Source organism: Fukomys damarensis, unplaced genomic scaffold, assembly GCF_012274545.1.
Source record: "Fukomys damarensis isolate Sample0158 unplaced genomic scaffold, DMR_v1.0_HiC HiC_scaffold_35, whole genome shotgun sequence".
Classification (NCBI taxonomy): Eukaryota; Metazoa; Chordata; class Mammalia; order Rodentia; family Bathyergidae; genus Fukomys; species Fukomys damarensis.
The window spans coordinates 52,949,691-52,964,501 of record NW_022900947.1 but is presented as its reverse complement, the minus strand read 5'-3'; the positions used below and the strand labels follow the sequence as shown (position 1 = coordinate 52,964,501).

At 35.1% G+C, this 14,811-nt stretch overlaps 1 protein-coding gene across 1 annotated transcript in view; it reads left to right on the top strand.

Annotated features, from left to right (window-relative positions):
* Tmprss11a (transmembrane serine protease 11A) overlaps nt 1–14,811 on the top strand; it is an 83,632-nt gene that overhangs the window by 14,276 nt on the left and 54,545 nt on the right. The window contains exon 2 of the mRNA XM_033758870.1: nt 12,696–12,800. Coding sequence (XP_033614761.1) covers nt 12,696–12,800 — 105 coding nt within the window. The remainder of the gene's footprint in view (nt 1–12,695; nt 12,801–14,811) is intronic.

Genomic DNA, 14,811 nt, shown 5'->3' with positions numbered 1-14,811 from the left:
AAATAACTTTAAAAAGCTGTTCACAGAAGTAATGACAGAAAACTTCACAAACAGAGGGGAAGAATTAGACATACAGATAAGAGAGGCATATAGGACCCCAACTAGCCACGATAAAAAAAAAATCTACACCTAGACATATAATAATCAAGATCCCAGAAACCCCACAGAAGAACAAAATACTACAAGCAGAAAGAGAAAAGAAACAAATCACATGCAAAGGAAAGCCTATCACAATCACAGCAGACTTTTCAACACAAACCCTTGGGGCAAGTAGAGCCTGGAGTAAGGTTTTTCAAGACCTAAAAAAAAACAACCTACAACCAAGACTGATTTATCCTGCAAAACTCTCTTTCAAAATGGATGGAGATATAAGATACTTCCATGACAAAGAACACTTGAGAAATTTCATGAATACTAAACCAGCACTACTAAGAATTTTAAACAACATCCTAGAAAAAGACAATGAAGATCACAACACCAGGAGGTCCAACAGAGCAAAGTAAATAGCCAAAGCTAGAAACTAAAAAGAGAGGACAAAAAATAAAAAGAGTCAACAAAAGGACAATAATAAGTCAGTACATATCACTTGTAACTATCAATGTCAATGGCTTCAATTCACCAATCCAGAGAAATAGACTGGCAGAATGGATTAAGAAGCAAAATCCAACAATATGTTGTATACAAGAAACACACCTAGTGCAAAAAGAAGCTCATAGACTGAAAGTGAAAGGATAGAAAATAATTCTCCATGTGACAGGAGGACAGAAAAAAGCAGGGGTAGCAATCTTATTTGCATACAAAGCAAATTTCAAACCAAAACTGATTAAGAGAGACAAAGAAGGCCACTACATCCTTGTAAAGGGAACAATTCAAGAGGAAGAAATGACAATCACAAACATATATGCACCAAATATAAATGCCCCCAACTATATAAAACAAATATTAAGTACCATGAAAAACCAAATAACCAGTAATACAATTGTAGTGGGGGATCTGAATACCCCACTATCAAGAACACACAGATCATCTAGGCAAAAAGTCAACAATGAAATACTAGAACTGAACCAAGCTTTTGAATGCATGGACTTATTAGATGTCTGTACAGTATTTCACCCCACAAAATCAGAATATACATTCTTTTCAGCTGCACATGGGTCATTCTCCAAGATAGATCACATAGTAACTCACAAAACAGATTTGAATAAATGCAAAAGAATTGAATTTATTCCCTGTATGTTATCAGATCACAGCACAATAAAGCTGGAGATCAATAGCATAAGAAACTGTAGGAACTTCACAAACACATGGAAACTGAACAACACTCCCCTGAACAATCAATGGATCACAGAGGAAATCAAAGAAGAAATCAGGCAGTTTTTACAAATAAACAAAAATGCCAGTACAGCATACAGGGATCTATGGGACACAATGAAAGCAATTCTTCATGGAAAATACATAGCAATGAATGCCTACACTAGGAAAACAGAGCAAGCTCAAATGAACAACCTAATGATGACTCTTAGACTCCTAGAAAAACAAGAGCAAGAAAAACCCAAAGCTGGAACAAGAGAGGAAATTATAAAGATTTGAGCAGAAATCAGTGCAATGGAAACTAAGAAAATAATACAAAAACTAAATGAATCTAAGAGTTGATTTGTTGAAAGACTGAATAAAATTGATAAACCCTTAGCAAACTTTATCAAAAAAGGAAAGAAAAGGTTCAGATTCATGCAATCAGGAATGAAAAAGGTGAAGTCACAACAGATCCGAAAGAAATCCAGAGGATCATTAATGCATACTATGAGAATCTGTACTCTAATAAAATGGAAAACACAGAAGAAATGGACAGATTTCTAGATACCTATGAACTACCAAAGTTGAACAAAGAAGATAAAAACATTTTAAAGACCCCAATCACAATCAGTGAAATTGAAAATGTAATTAAAAACTTACCAACAAAGAAAAGCCCAAAAGCCCAGGTTCTGATGGATTCACCGCTGAATTTTACAAGACATTTAGAGAAGATCTATTGCCATTACTCTTCAGACTTTTCAACTAATTGAAAGAGAAGTCATACTTCCAAATTTGTTCCTGGAAGCAAATATCACTTTAATTCCCAAAACTGGGAAAGATGTAACAAAAAAAGTGAACTACAGGCAAATCTCCTTAATGAATATAGATGCAAAAATCCTCAATACGATACTAGCAAACAGAATGCAGAGGATCATCAAGAAGATCATTCATCCAGACCAAGTCGGATTTATTCCAGGGATGCAAGCATGGTTCAACATACGTAAATCAATTAATGGAATACACTATCTCAACAAAGTCAAGGACAAGAACCACATGATCCTCTTGATAGATGCAGAAAAAGCATTTGAAAAAATTCAACACCCATTCATGATAAAAACTCTGCAAAAAATTGGAATAAATGGTCTATACCTCAACTTAATAAAGACTATCTATGAAAAACCAACAGCCAACATCATATTAAATGGCCAAAAACTGAAAACCTTCATGTTAAAATCAGGAGCAAGACAAGGATGCCCACTATCACCACTCCTCTTTGATATAGTTCTGGAAACATTAGCCATAGCAATTAGACAAGAGAAAGAAATTAAAGCTATAAAGATAGGAAAGGAAGAAGTTAAACTGTCATTATTTGCTGATGATATGATACTCTACATTGAAGACCCAAAAAACTCCACCAAAAGACTTCTCAACTTAATTGACACTTTTGGCAGAGTAGCTGGATACAAGGTCAACACTGAAAAATCAACAGCCTTCTTGTACACAAATAACAGACTCACTGAGAAAGAAATTAGGAGAACAATTCCTTTCACAATAGCACCCAAAAAAATGAAGTATCTGGGAATAAACCTAACAATAGAAGCAAAAGACCTCTACACTGAAAACTACAGCACTCTGAAAAAAGAGATAAAGGAGTATTTAAGAAAATGGAAAGGTGTCCCCTGATCCTGGGTAGGAAGAATCAACATAGTGAAAATGGCCATACTATCAAAGCTGTTATACAGATTCAATGCAATACCAATTGAAATCCCAACACTATACTCCACAGAACTAGAAAGAAGAATCCAAACATTCATTTGGAACCATAAGAGACCTGGAATAGCAAAAGCCATCCTAGGCAACAGACACATGGCAGCGGGAATAACAATTCCCAATTTGAAACTATACTACAAAGCCACTGTGATAAAAACAGCATGGTACTGGCAAAGAAACAGGCCTGAGGATCAGTGGAACAGACTGCAAGATACAAAAGCAAACCCAGATATACTCAGCTACCTCATCTTTGACAAAGGAGCTGACCATTCTCAGTGGAGGAAAGATAGCCTCTTTAATAAATGGTGTTGGAAAAACTGGATGTCAACTTGCCAAAGATTAAAACTGGACCCTTATCATTCACTAAATTAAAATCCAAATGGATTAAAGATCTAAATATTAAAGCAGAAACATTAAACTTGCTGGAAGATAAGTTAGGCAGAACTTAGACATTAGAAGACATTGGCATAGGAAAAGACTTTATGAATAAATCCTTAGTAGCATGGGAGCTAGCAGATGGAATCAACAACTGGGATCTCATCTTATTAAAAAGCTTCTGTACTTCAAAAGAAACCATCAGCAGAACTAAGACACAATCTACAATGTGGGAAAATATTTTTACCAGCTGTTCCTCAGACAAAGGTCTATTATCAATGATATATAAAGAACGCAAAACAATCAGCCCCCCAATATAAAGACCCGATTCAAAAATGGGCATCCAAAATGAACAGATATTTCTCAGACAAAGAAGTAAAAGCAGCAAGTAAATATATGAAAAAATGCTCCACATCACTGGTCATTCGAGAGATGCAGATGAAAACAACACTGAGATTTCACCTCACCCCTCAAAGAATGGCTGCTATCAAGAAATCACACAATAACAAATGTTGGCATGGTTGTGGGGAGAAAGGAACCCTTCTCCATTGTTGATGGGAGTACACACTCATGCAACCACTATGGAAGTCAATATGGAGACACCTCAAAGAACTAGGATTAGAGGTTCCATTTGACCCACCTATCCTTCTGTTGTGTATCTTTCCAAAAGAAGTGAAAGAATCATACCACAGTGATATATGCACCCCCATGTTTAAAGCAGCACAGTTTGTAATAGCTAAAACTTGGAAACAGCCCATCTGCCCATCAATTGGAAACTGGATAAAGAAGATGTGGTTTTCCTACAAAATGGAATACTACTCAGCCATAAAGAATGAGAAAGTAGATTCATTCATAGGTAAATGGGTACATTTGGAGGATATACTTCTTAGTGAAATACATAAGGCACACATATGCAAATACCGAATAGTATCTCTGGTGTGAAAAACTAAAATAGTACTCAAGTACCTAATGGGACACTTAGCAAATAGGAAGAAAAGGACCAAAGGTGTAGGGACAGTGAGCAGGATAGGGAAGGGGGAATAAGGGAAAAGGAAAAAAATATGAGAAAATGTAAAAATGGAATTAAAGTGTTTGAAGGGGGGAGGGGAGGGTGAAGAGAGGGTGGGGACAAGGGGAAAAAATGAGAACCAAGACCTGGCATGTAAAGGTACAGGATCCCAGGAATGAATGTAACTGTACTGTCTACCTAGAATGTACCAATAAATTAAATTTTAAAAAATAGAAGAGCAGAGCTCAGCCTTCTGTCTGCTCTAAATGACTTTTCCTACTTTGACAGAGGTAGATGAGGATTCTGGATTAAAATATTAAAAGATTTTCAGCAAACCCCCCTTTGAACAGGTGTGTCTTAACGTGATATAATATGTTCTCCTTTATCAAGGGTTGTTTCATAGGGATTGCTATATTTTTGTTTCTGTTAGTCACTCTCCCTATATTTTCTCTTACTTTCTACTTATATTCCCTCTTCATCTCTTCTTTCTTTCCTTATCTCACACTCTTAAATCTCCCTCCCACTTTACTTGTATATAAATATTATCATTAAAATCTATATTTCCTTTCTTGTTCTTTTAATATGTGTATTCAGTGAAAGTTGTTGTTTTGCCTCTATAGTGTCTTATCTTGTTTTTTCAGGTTCTGCCCTACCAAGGGTTTTTAAGTGAGACTCCCACCTTTGTGTTTCAGCCAGCCTACTAATTGCATTCAATCTCCCTGTATTTCCTCTCACTTTCTTTCTTTTTTCATCTTTTAACTGCTTCCTCTCACTTTCAATACATATTTCTTTCCCTGATTTCCTTTCATTCTTGTCCCTCTCAAGCCTCTCCACCTCTCCCTTTCTTCCATTTTAATATAATTATGAAAACCTCCATTTTTTTCTCTTTCCATTTAAAATTTTTAAAATTTTAATCGTTTCTTCTCTTTTCCCCTAGGCTATCTTATATTATTATAATTCCTTTATCTTTATGGGTTAGAGAACTTGTTAAACAAACTAGGTATATTGTGTATTGATATATGGTTGGCCCTTTAGACATTGGTGTCACTGGTTGTACTCTCCTTGTGATGTAGTGGTAGGGACTGAACCTTGTACTAAGAATGAGTTGATTGAACACTTTCATCCTGACTCATATTCAAAGACAAGGGCATGCCACTGAGAAAAAGACACTTACTAAAGAGATCTCCATAATAGTGCTAGAGCAAACTGATCTACAAACTTTCAACACAAAAACACAAGAATCATGAGAAAAAAGGCAATAAGATAAGAAAAATGTATGACTTCCCAAGGGATAATCCCACAAATGCTGAAGTGGATGAAATGCCAATAATTTCAAAAGCTCACAGCTAAAATGATGAATGAGATCAAGTGTGAGACAAATAAGCATCTTTATGAATCAATTACCAAAATGAGTAATATGAGCTCAAAGACTTAAATAATTGATTGAATTAAAGAAAATAATGCAGAATATAAGACTACCTCAGTAAAAAGATAGAGGTTCTGAGAAAGAATTATATTAAAACCCAAATAATTCAAATGAAAATCTCAGCAGTAGGCAAAATGAATCAAGAAGGATATCAAGGCTTAAAGACAAGGTGGATATAGTAAAACATTCACTCAATAATAGTGAATAAAGAACAGGAAACAATGAAAAGATTACCTAAGAATTCTGGGACATCTCTAAATGTACACATAAACATCTCTGAGGAGTGCCAAAGTATAGGATAAGGTTATAAATACCATACTGACTAAAATTATTACAGTTTCCTACATCCAGGAAGATAATCAATAATCCCCAACCTTTGCACATTAGGGGCTGGTTGAATGGAGAAAAAAAAATACTACTGATCAGCTAGTCCTGGTTTCATGGACCAGGAGAACAGGGGATAACTCAAGTGCATTATTATATAATTCCAAGGCCACTATCATGTCTAATCTCAAGCAATTGATCAATATGGATTTGCATGGCTTATTCACACATGGGTCATTTCTTCACAGTTAAAGACTCTTTTTTGTTTGGAACTAATACTCAAAGTCTTCTTGAAAACTGAGATTGGTGGCTCGCATAGAGAAAAAGGCCCTGGCTCAATCTCTTTCAAAATCTCTGCTAATATTTGAAAAATGCAAAAATGCCCTATGTTTGCTGTTACCCCTTTAATTCCAATTTGGCTTTTAAAGCAGCCACTTTGCCAAATTGAGCACAGTTAGATTCTTTCCTGAAATGACAAATGGAGTTCATTGAGCAGGTTGAAAATATCACATGAGTAAGCATGTTTTGTGACTCACTCTATGTCAATGAAATGTGCTGCCAAGCAGTGACTATTTTTGTAAAAGAACTCTCTGGAGTAGGTCTCATAACTCAAAAATGCTGACCAGTGATCCACTTTAGAAAGCCATTTCACTTCTGTGTGCAAGAGAACACCTGCATGCTGTGTCTATCTTCTCACAGAGCTTCACATTTAACAGCAAGTTACATTCTTGTGGTTGATAATTTTAATCACAGGTAACATTTTTTGGCTAATCAGCATTTCTCTATGGATGACATAGTGCATAGACTCACATACCGAAGTGACCTCTTTAATCTGAGTAGTAAAACCAGAAAGCTGTCCAGTCATAGCTGCTGCTCTGCCCATGTGTGTGCCAATGCAAAATGACCAATTCAGCTTTCCTAATGTGTAATTATTCAGACTTGAGCAGTTCTCCACCTGTGGTGTTAGCTGGCAATAAAAGTGAACAGAACATATCCTTGTGCACATATTCTTCCTCTTGGAAAGTAATTTGCAAAAAACAAACAAACACTGTCACCTTATCAGCATTGGTAGACAAGACTAACCAACATAAAATTAGACTCAGAAAGTTAAATACTGCATATTTTCTCTTACATGAAAATCTAAAATACTAAATAAATAAATAAGCAGATAGGAAACTAGAGAGTAGATCTTAAAGATATGGAAAGAGGAGTGAGAGGGGGAACAAAAGAAGAGGGGAAACAAAGGAAAAGAGGAGTAAAGCAACTGAAAATGATCAAGACATGCTACATTAATGTATTAGTTCCTTAAAATGAGCATTATTTTGTACTACAAACATTCAGGAAAAAAAATGGTAGAAATTGCAAGTCCATTGACAGAGAAATATTAAGATGTACGTACCAGACAGTCAGGGATTTAACTCAGGGGTCCTGTCACCTGACTCTCAAGTGCAAGGTCCCAAGTTTGATCCCCAGTACTTTAAAAAAAATTTAATATATATATATATATATATATGTATGTATGTATGTATCAGAGACACTAGAATATCTTTCAGCCTTAGGAAGCAAAGAAACTTTGACATACAGTACAATATAGATGACCTAGGGGTGGGCATTGGCCAGATGTGGCTATGAAGAGATAAAAGACTTTCAGATCAACAAGCCCAAACTTCCTGGAATGCATGGTTAGAAATAAAAAGATAGCCTAAGGGCCAGAAGTCCAAGTAAGATCAAAACACATTACCTTATAGAATTATTAATTGGGTCCTCTTCTCCCCATACTCTGATTTGTTACTTAAATTGACCCTAAGGTTAATTATGTAACAGAACATCCTGGTCTTCCCCGCCCTTCCTTTTTACCCTACATGAATTCATGCACAGTAGTCCTTCCTTCATTCCTTATCCTTGCTTCCTGGTTCTATCAATAGAAAGCTACAGAAGCTAGAGTTCAGGTCTGGTTTTTCCTGAGACTCTCTCATGCTGAGGGGTCTTGGCAAGGCAGCCCCACTGGGCCAATTTGGAGTTTAAACTGGGCATTGACTGAGTAATCTCTCATCTGACACCATTCCCCAGTGGTGAAATGCGGCAAAGAGCTCATGTTAAGTGAAGTTAGCCAGTCACGATAAAACAAGTCCTATATGATTCTACATATATGAGGTCACTACAGTGGTCAAATTATATGAATCATTTAATTAAAATTAACTAATTTATTGAATTAATTATAGCATAATGTTTTATCTGGAAATAGAACAGCAGTTACCAAAGGGTGGGGGAAGGGAGGAATAAGGATTCAGTATTTAATAGTTTCTGTTTGAAAAAATGAGAAAGCTCTAGAGATAGATTATAGTAATTGCAGAACAATGTGAATGTACTTGACAAAGGAGAACTATACCTTTAAAAGTGGTTAAAACGGTAAATTTTATATTATGTATATTTATTTACAACAAAAATTTAAAAGGTGAGAATACTGAAGGAACAGAGGAGATTGCAATTGGAAGAAGGAGGCGGAGATTGGAGTTGTCAGACACAACTCAAGTAATATCTAGGGCCTCCAGAGCTAGAAACAGAAGGAATGTATCTCTCCTAGGGAGAGCATGCCTTGCTAATTTTGATTACGGCCTTCCAAAATGTGAAATAATAAACCTCTCACTTTAACCCACAAGCATGTGGTGCTTCGTCAAGGCAGCCATAGGTTAATAGAGAGATGTAGGAAGCCAGGCCATCAGCTGGGAGTAGGAATGGAAGAGCAAAGAAAGGGTTGAAAGAAAAGTGAGAGGAGAGAAAGTGTTGCCCAGAATGGTGAGAAAGTGAATGGCTTAAGAAAGTGTAATATGACTGCCTGTGTCCACTCATGTAGCAGCCAGGAAATGAAATCAGATTACTTTGTTCATGTGCTTTTCTCCAACCCTGTTTATCTGTACAAGACAATAGGCAAGCATCACAGAAATTTTGATTTATCTTGTTATGTTTCCATCAAGAAAGTACAATTGACAATGTGAAATAGGAAGAAAAGGGCTAAAGGTGTAGGGGAAGCGGGAAGGGTAGGGGAAAGGTAATAAGGGAAAAGAAATAAATCTGAGAAAATGAGAAAACAGAAATAAAGATTTTGAAAATAGGGAAGGGAGGAGGGGGTGAAGGGAGAGCAGGGGCATGGGGGAATATGAGAACCAAGACCTGTCATGTAAAGTTACAAGATCCCAATGATGAATTTAACTGTTTTGTATACCTAAAAAGTACCAACAAACTCAATGAGAAAAAAAAAGAAAGTACAAATGAAAAAAAAAAGAAAACAAATATAAAGAAGTACCAATAAAAAAGGGGAAAAAAGAAATATATGATGTATCTAAGGAAATTATTTTGATGTTTTGATGATTCTGTTTTTTTTCTAAATTGTCCTAATTTCTAAATACAACACAGGAACAGAGAAAATGTCTGTTTAATGAATTACTGAGCCATGACATTTAAAACATCAGACTTCTAAAATACCAAAGATGATAGAGTCTGAGCTACTTTGTTCACTTTACTGGCAAGCTAGCTTATATTTTTCACCTTATCGTTTTCAACATGACAATATTTGTCATTTGTATCAATTTTAGAATTTATCCTGCAGAAGAGGACAATGACATCAGTTGAAGAAAAACTCATTCACAGAAATATCATATTTTCCTCCAAGAAGATTTATTGCTTCATTAAATAACCTTGTATGCTGTAATATTTTTCATCATAATAGCACATTAATTTAGGCAGTAGCATAGTGTGTTGGAGTTACACTGGCAATTTTCTAAAAGGATATTTTTATAATAAATTTGAATTAGAACTACAAGTTATATGTGCTTCCAAAGCAAGCAGAACTATAACTACAGGTTAGTCATAAATAACTGCATGTAATTTATAGATGCATGAATTATTGAGATCTATTGAATCAGATAGATAAATTGAGAAAATAATTGATTTCATAAATACTAAACTATGACTGTTGACAACCATAATCGTTTATGTATTTGTCCCCACCACATCAGAGAAATTAGTTGGGACAGTGTTGGTTGTTTGAGGTGATACAACATAAAATGGTGGCCAAAGACCACTGGTCACCACCTCCAAGAGTTGCTACTCAATTCCAGAATTTGCATTAATATTCAACCACTAAATCTTCTACTCTCCTATAATCAAAAACCCAGAAAGCTAAAAGCCACGACATGAGGGAAAAGTTTCCTCTTTTAAACACATGCAGATGAAGTAAAGTCCAAATAGTAATTAACCAATATTTCTGTACTGCTGCCATTGCATGATATATTATTCTCTTTTGATTTTTATTTTTATATGTACATGTTTACAGTACATAATGATTACATTCCTCATGGGTAATTGGTACAAGAACATAACATATCTCAATTCATTTTCATCACCTTGCTCTCCCTTCCCTCCCCTCATCCTCCAACCCTTGATTCCCTTCTTTTTTGCAAAAGAGCTATCTCCCTATTACCTATTATCTGTCTTTATTTTACTAGTCATTTATATTGAGTTTCTCATACAAGAGAAACTATGCAATAATTAAACTTGTGTGTCTGATTTATTCCACCTAACATTATGGTTCAGAGGTGGATCCATTTTCCTACAGATGACTCATTTATCTTTCTTTATGGAAGAATGATGTTCCTTTGTGTAAAAATATCTCACTTTCTTTATCCAATCATCCGTTGGTGAATGTATAGCACTGTAATAAGATTCATCTATTATAAATTGTGCTTTTATAAACAAAAGTATGCATGAATCACTGTCATATGACATCTTTAACTCTTTAGGGGAAATACCTAGAAGGGGAATAGTTAGGTCAAATGAAATTTCCCATTTTAATTTTTTGAAATATCTCATACTGAATTCCATAATGGTTGTACTATTTTACACTCCCACTGATAATGCAGAAGGATTTCTTTATCCCTTCAACCTATCCAGCATTTATTATTTGATTTTTTTCATTAAATTTATTGGTATATTTTAGGTATACAATATAGTTACAGTCATCACTGGGAACTTGTACTTTTACATGATGTATCTTGGTTATTTTTCCCCATACCCCTGACCTCCCTTCAACCCCTCCAATCCTCCCTATTTACAAAGACTTTGTTTCCATTTTTTCATTTTTTTTCCTTTCCTGCTACCCCTCCCACTTCACCTACCCCAATACTATTTGATTTCTTGATGATTGCCATTCTTTCTGGAGTAGGATAGAATCTTAGTATTGTTTTAATTTGCATTTCTCTAATTAATAGAGATGCTGAGCATTTTTCTTGCATTTATTGACCATTTGTACTTTCTTTTGAGAAGCGTCTATTCATTTCATATGCACTGTTCTAGTCATTTTACAAATCTTAACTCATTTTCATTTCACCACTATGTTACAGATTACAATTATTATTCCTCTATTTCAATCAGGTAATCTGTCAAGATTTGAATCCTGGCACTGTGACCCTTGAGAGTCTCTATATTTAATGTTCTATGACACACTGGGATTATTTCAAATGTACTTTCCCTGCTGCTGATAACCTTCACCAAAAATACTTTTTCCCCTTTAAATGGTACTCTTAGGTTATAAGAGTATGATCAAGGAGAAACATCAATTTTTTTAGTTCAGTTAGTTGTTAAACAGAATAGGTAGATGTTCCAAAATAGCAAGATCTTCATAATGTTAAATGAAGAAAAAAACTCATTGTACAGAATGTCTATGGTACTTTTTATGAGATGCTTTTAATTTAAGGTCACTTTTCTAGGTACATGTCTGTGCATGAGTGTAAGAGCCCAGCATGTTCTACAGGAGGAGAGGTCCCTAATAACATGGTCACCTCTGAAGAATGAAAGAAACGAAGATCGGAGCATCATCTAACGGGGCTTTAATCTCATTCCTGAGATTGTAAAATTCGTGAAGAGCACATATACCTTTAAGCTCTGTCTAATTAGAAGTGTTTCTTCTCTTTTGAGTTTCCTTTATTTTAATAAATACTTCTCTCTACATGTTTATTAGTAATTCGTTACAAGAAAATCTGGCTAGATACTCATTTATCAATACTCTTGGAAGGTATTTTTTTAAATCATTAAGTATTAATAAATTCACCATGCTCCTGTGAGGCACAGAGGTTCCTGTTGTTTCGCAATAATTTAAGGATTATTTCCTGAGTTATTGTATGAATGTGGGTTTTTAGAATGTTTGATTATTTTTATTAAGAGCTTTTATGTGGTTTTCATTATGATATTTTTATGCCTAGTCATAATCTTCTTTAAACCCTTAATTACAGTGTGTTCCTAAAATGTTTGTCATTCAAATCCATGCAGCTAGTTCCTTCTTCTTAAAAAAATAGTCATTGCAAAAAAGAAAAAGGCTAAATCCTATTTCTTGTTGAGACTATGTTTCCTTCTAGCTGCTCTATAGGCTGGGACGTCTCTGTTCAGACTTGTTGAACTAGTTCCATTTCAACTACTTGTAATTTGTTTCCTTATTTCTTACAGTGGTGGATCTCTAATATATCTAGAGATGTCATAAGGACTATTAGAAGGTCGAGTTCAGTGCATGCAGACCTCCAAGATCATATTCCTCTTGTCAATGATGTATCGGTAAGTTAATTCTCATTTGTAAATGTCTCATTTTCTGTATTCTCCGTGGCTAGATGCTTCATGCCAGACTGTTGGTGTGGTATCCTTAGTGGATTCAATCAGCTTGTTACATTTCTGGAACTTGTATAGCACCCTGGATTAATTAACCTCTGTGTTTAAAGTCATTTTGTTTTGCATAAAAAACTCTTATCCCTATTATTCATGTTGTCAAGTTGAATAGTTAATAGTTGGGACTTTAGAAGTTAATGAAAAGTTACATTATCGGGTATCCTGATTGATTCCGAGACAGGGAAATTGTCATTTGTAGTAAAGCAAGCATTCCTTTTGTCAAATTTACCTTTTGCATTCCCTTTCCTTTAGCTATTTTTCCTACTACTTCATGGCCAGCTCTTGCGCACTAATGCAGAACAGGAAGTCAATAGCTGTAGAAATGCCTGTCTCCATTGCAGTCACTCCCAGAATTCCTTGAAGGAGAATGAGAACACGGGAGATCAAAATTGGGCAAAACATATCTAAAAGTTTTCCTGTTACATACTGAAGAAAAAGGAAAGCATGAATTGTTTGGATTTTTTTTTTTTTCCAAAATGAGTTTTCTTATATTCAGAGAGGAAAAAATAAGATTTTGGGGCATAGCTTCATGCATAATAAAATTGGTGATTTTGAACAACCATTACAATATTTCACCATTGTTTATATTTATACTAATGTTCCAAACATTTTAACCCATTTTATATCATTTCAGCTTTAAATTGCTTTGTGAATTCAGTAGGACAGATGTAAGTAACACCCAAAAGATGAAATGTAAAGGTGCTTCTCTGGGTCAGAGGCTAGAATAGCAATTCTAATCCCTGGGTCTTCAGCTCCTTATAGCCCAGTCTTGCTTGTTAACTGCTGCCTTTTGAGGTGGCAAAAACACCATCGAAGGAATTTCAGAGATGAGAACTGGACACAACAGTGACCACTAAGTAAGTGAACATCCCTGAGCATCCACACTCAGGCAATACACATTTCTATTAGTGTGCATAGCAATGGACAAATGGTCACAGAAACTCTCAGAAAAGATCTTCAGTGCTTCACACAGAACCAGTATAGCATAAATATTTACTGAACAAATGAGTGTAGTATCTAGCAGTTATGTTTTGCTTTCTTATTAAAACTCATTGTTATTGAAAATTTATATCCCAAGTTTATGGAAATCATGGTTTGTAAAAAATAAGACCTTCAACTGCTCACATTTCACTTTCCCAAAACTATTATTTTAAAATCCTAAGAGTAATAATGATAGGCAGCAAAAGCACTCTTTTCTAATGAAGACTGTACTTATGGAAATGTTTACAGCTTAGGGGAAATAAATCATAGGAGTAAGATTAGTGACCAGTGCCCTGAACAGCATTAACACAGGTTAATAAAGGAGGCAGTGGGAAACACTGACTGGCCATGGTTTCCTGAATTTGTAGGACTACAGGAGATGGCAGGTCACACTCAGGCAGTGTAAGAGTTGAAGAAAAGCAAGTGCCTAAAACTGTTAGGACATCCTATGTCTCACCAACACTTATTCTAAAATATACTGTGCAGCAATTTCACTCTTCCTATTTCTCTACCAACAAAAATCCCAGTGTAGAAGCTGTATCAGTCAATTTCACCTTCTTTGTGCTACCATGTGATCTGCTTTTCTATAGTATGTGTTTTTAGTGTAGCAACTTCTGAGTGACCGTACATAATGTGTTCTAAAATTCTACTTACTAATTGCTCACTAATTACTAATTTATCAATTGAATATTGCCTACTTGATAAATTCAAAGTGCCTATTATGTGCCACCTGTACATTAGCTAATTAATTATACTTTATAGAGGAAGAAAGTAATTAGCCCTATATCACAAACTACTGAGGAGACCTAGAATTTGAATTTGTCAGAGGAGCCAAAACTTGAAAATTTGAAATTCAACTAACAGGCTGTTCTTACATTTTCTTCCTTTATGACAACTTTTAAGAGAAAAAAAAATCTATTCT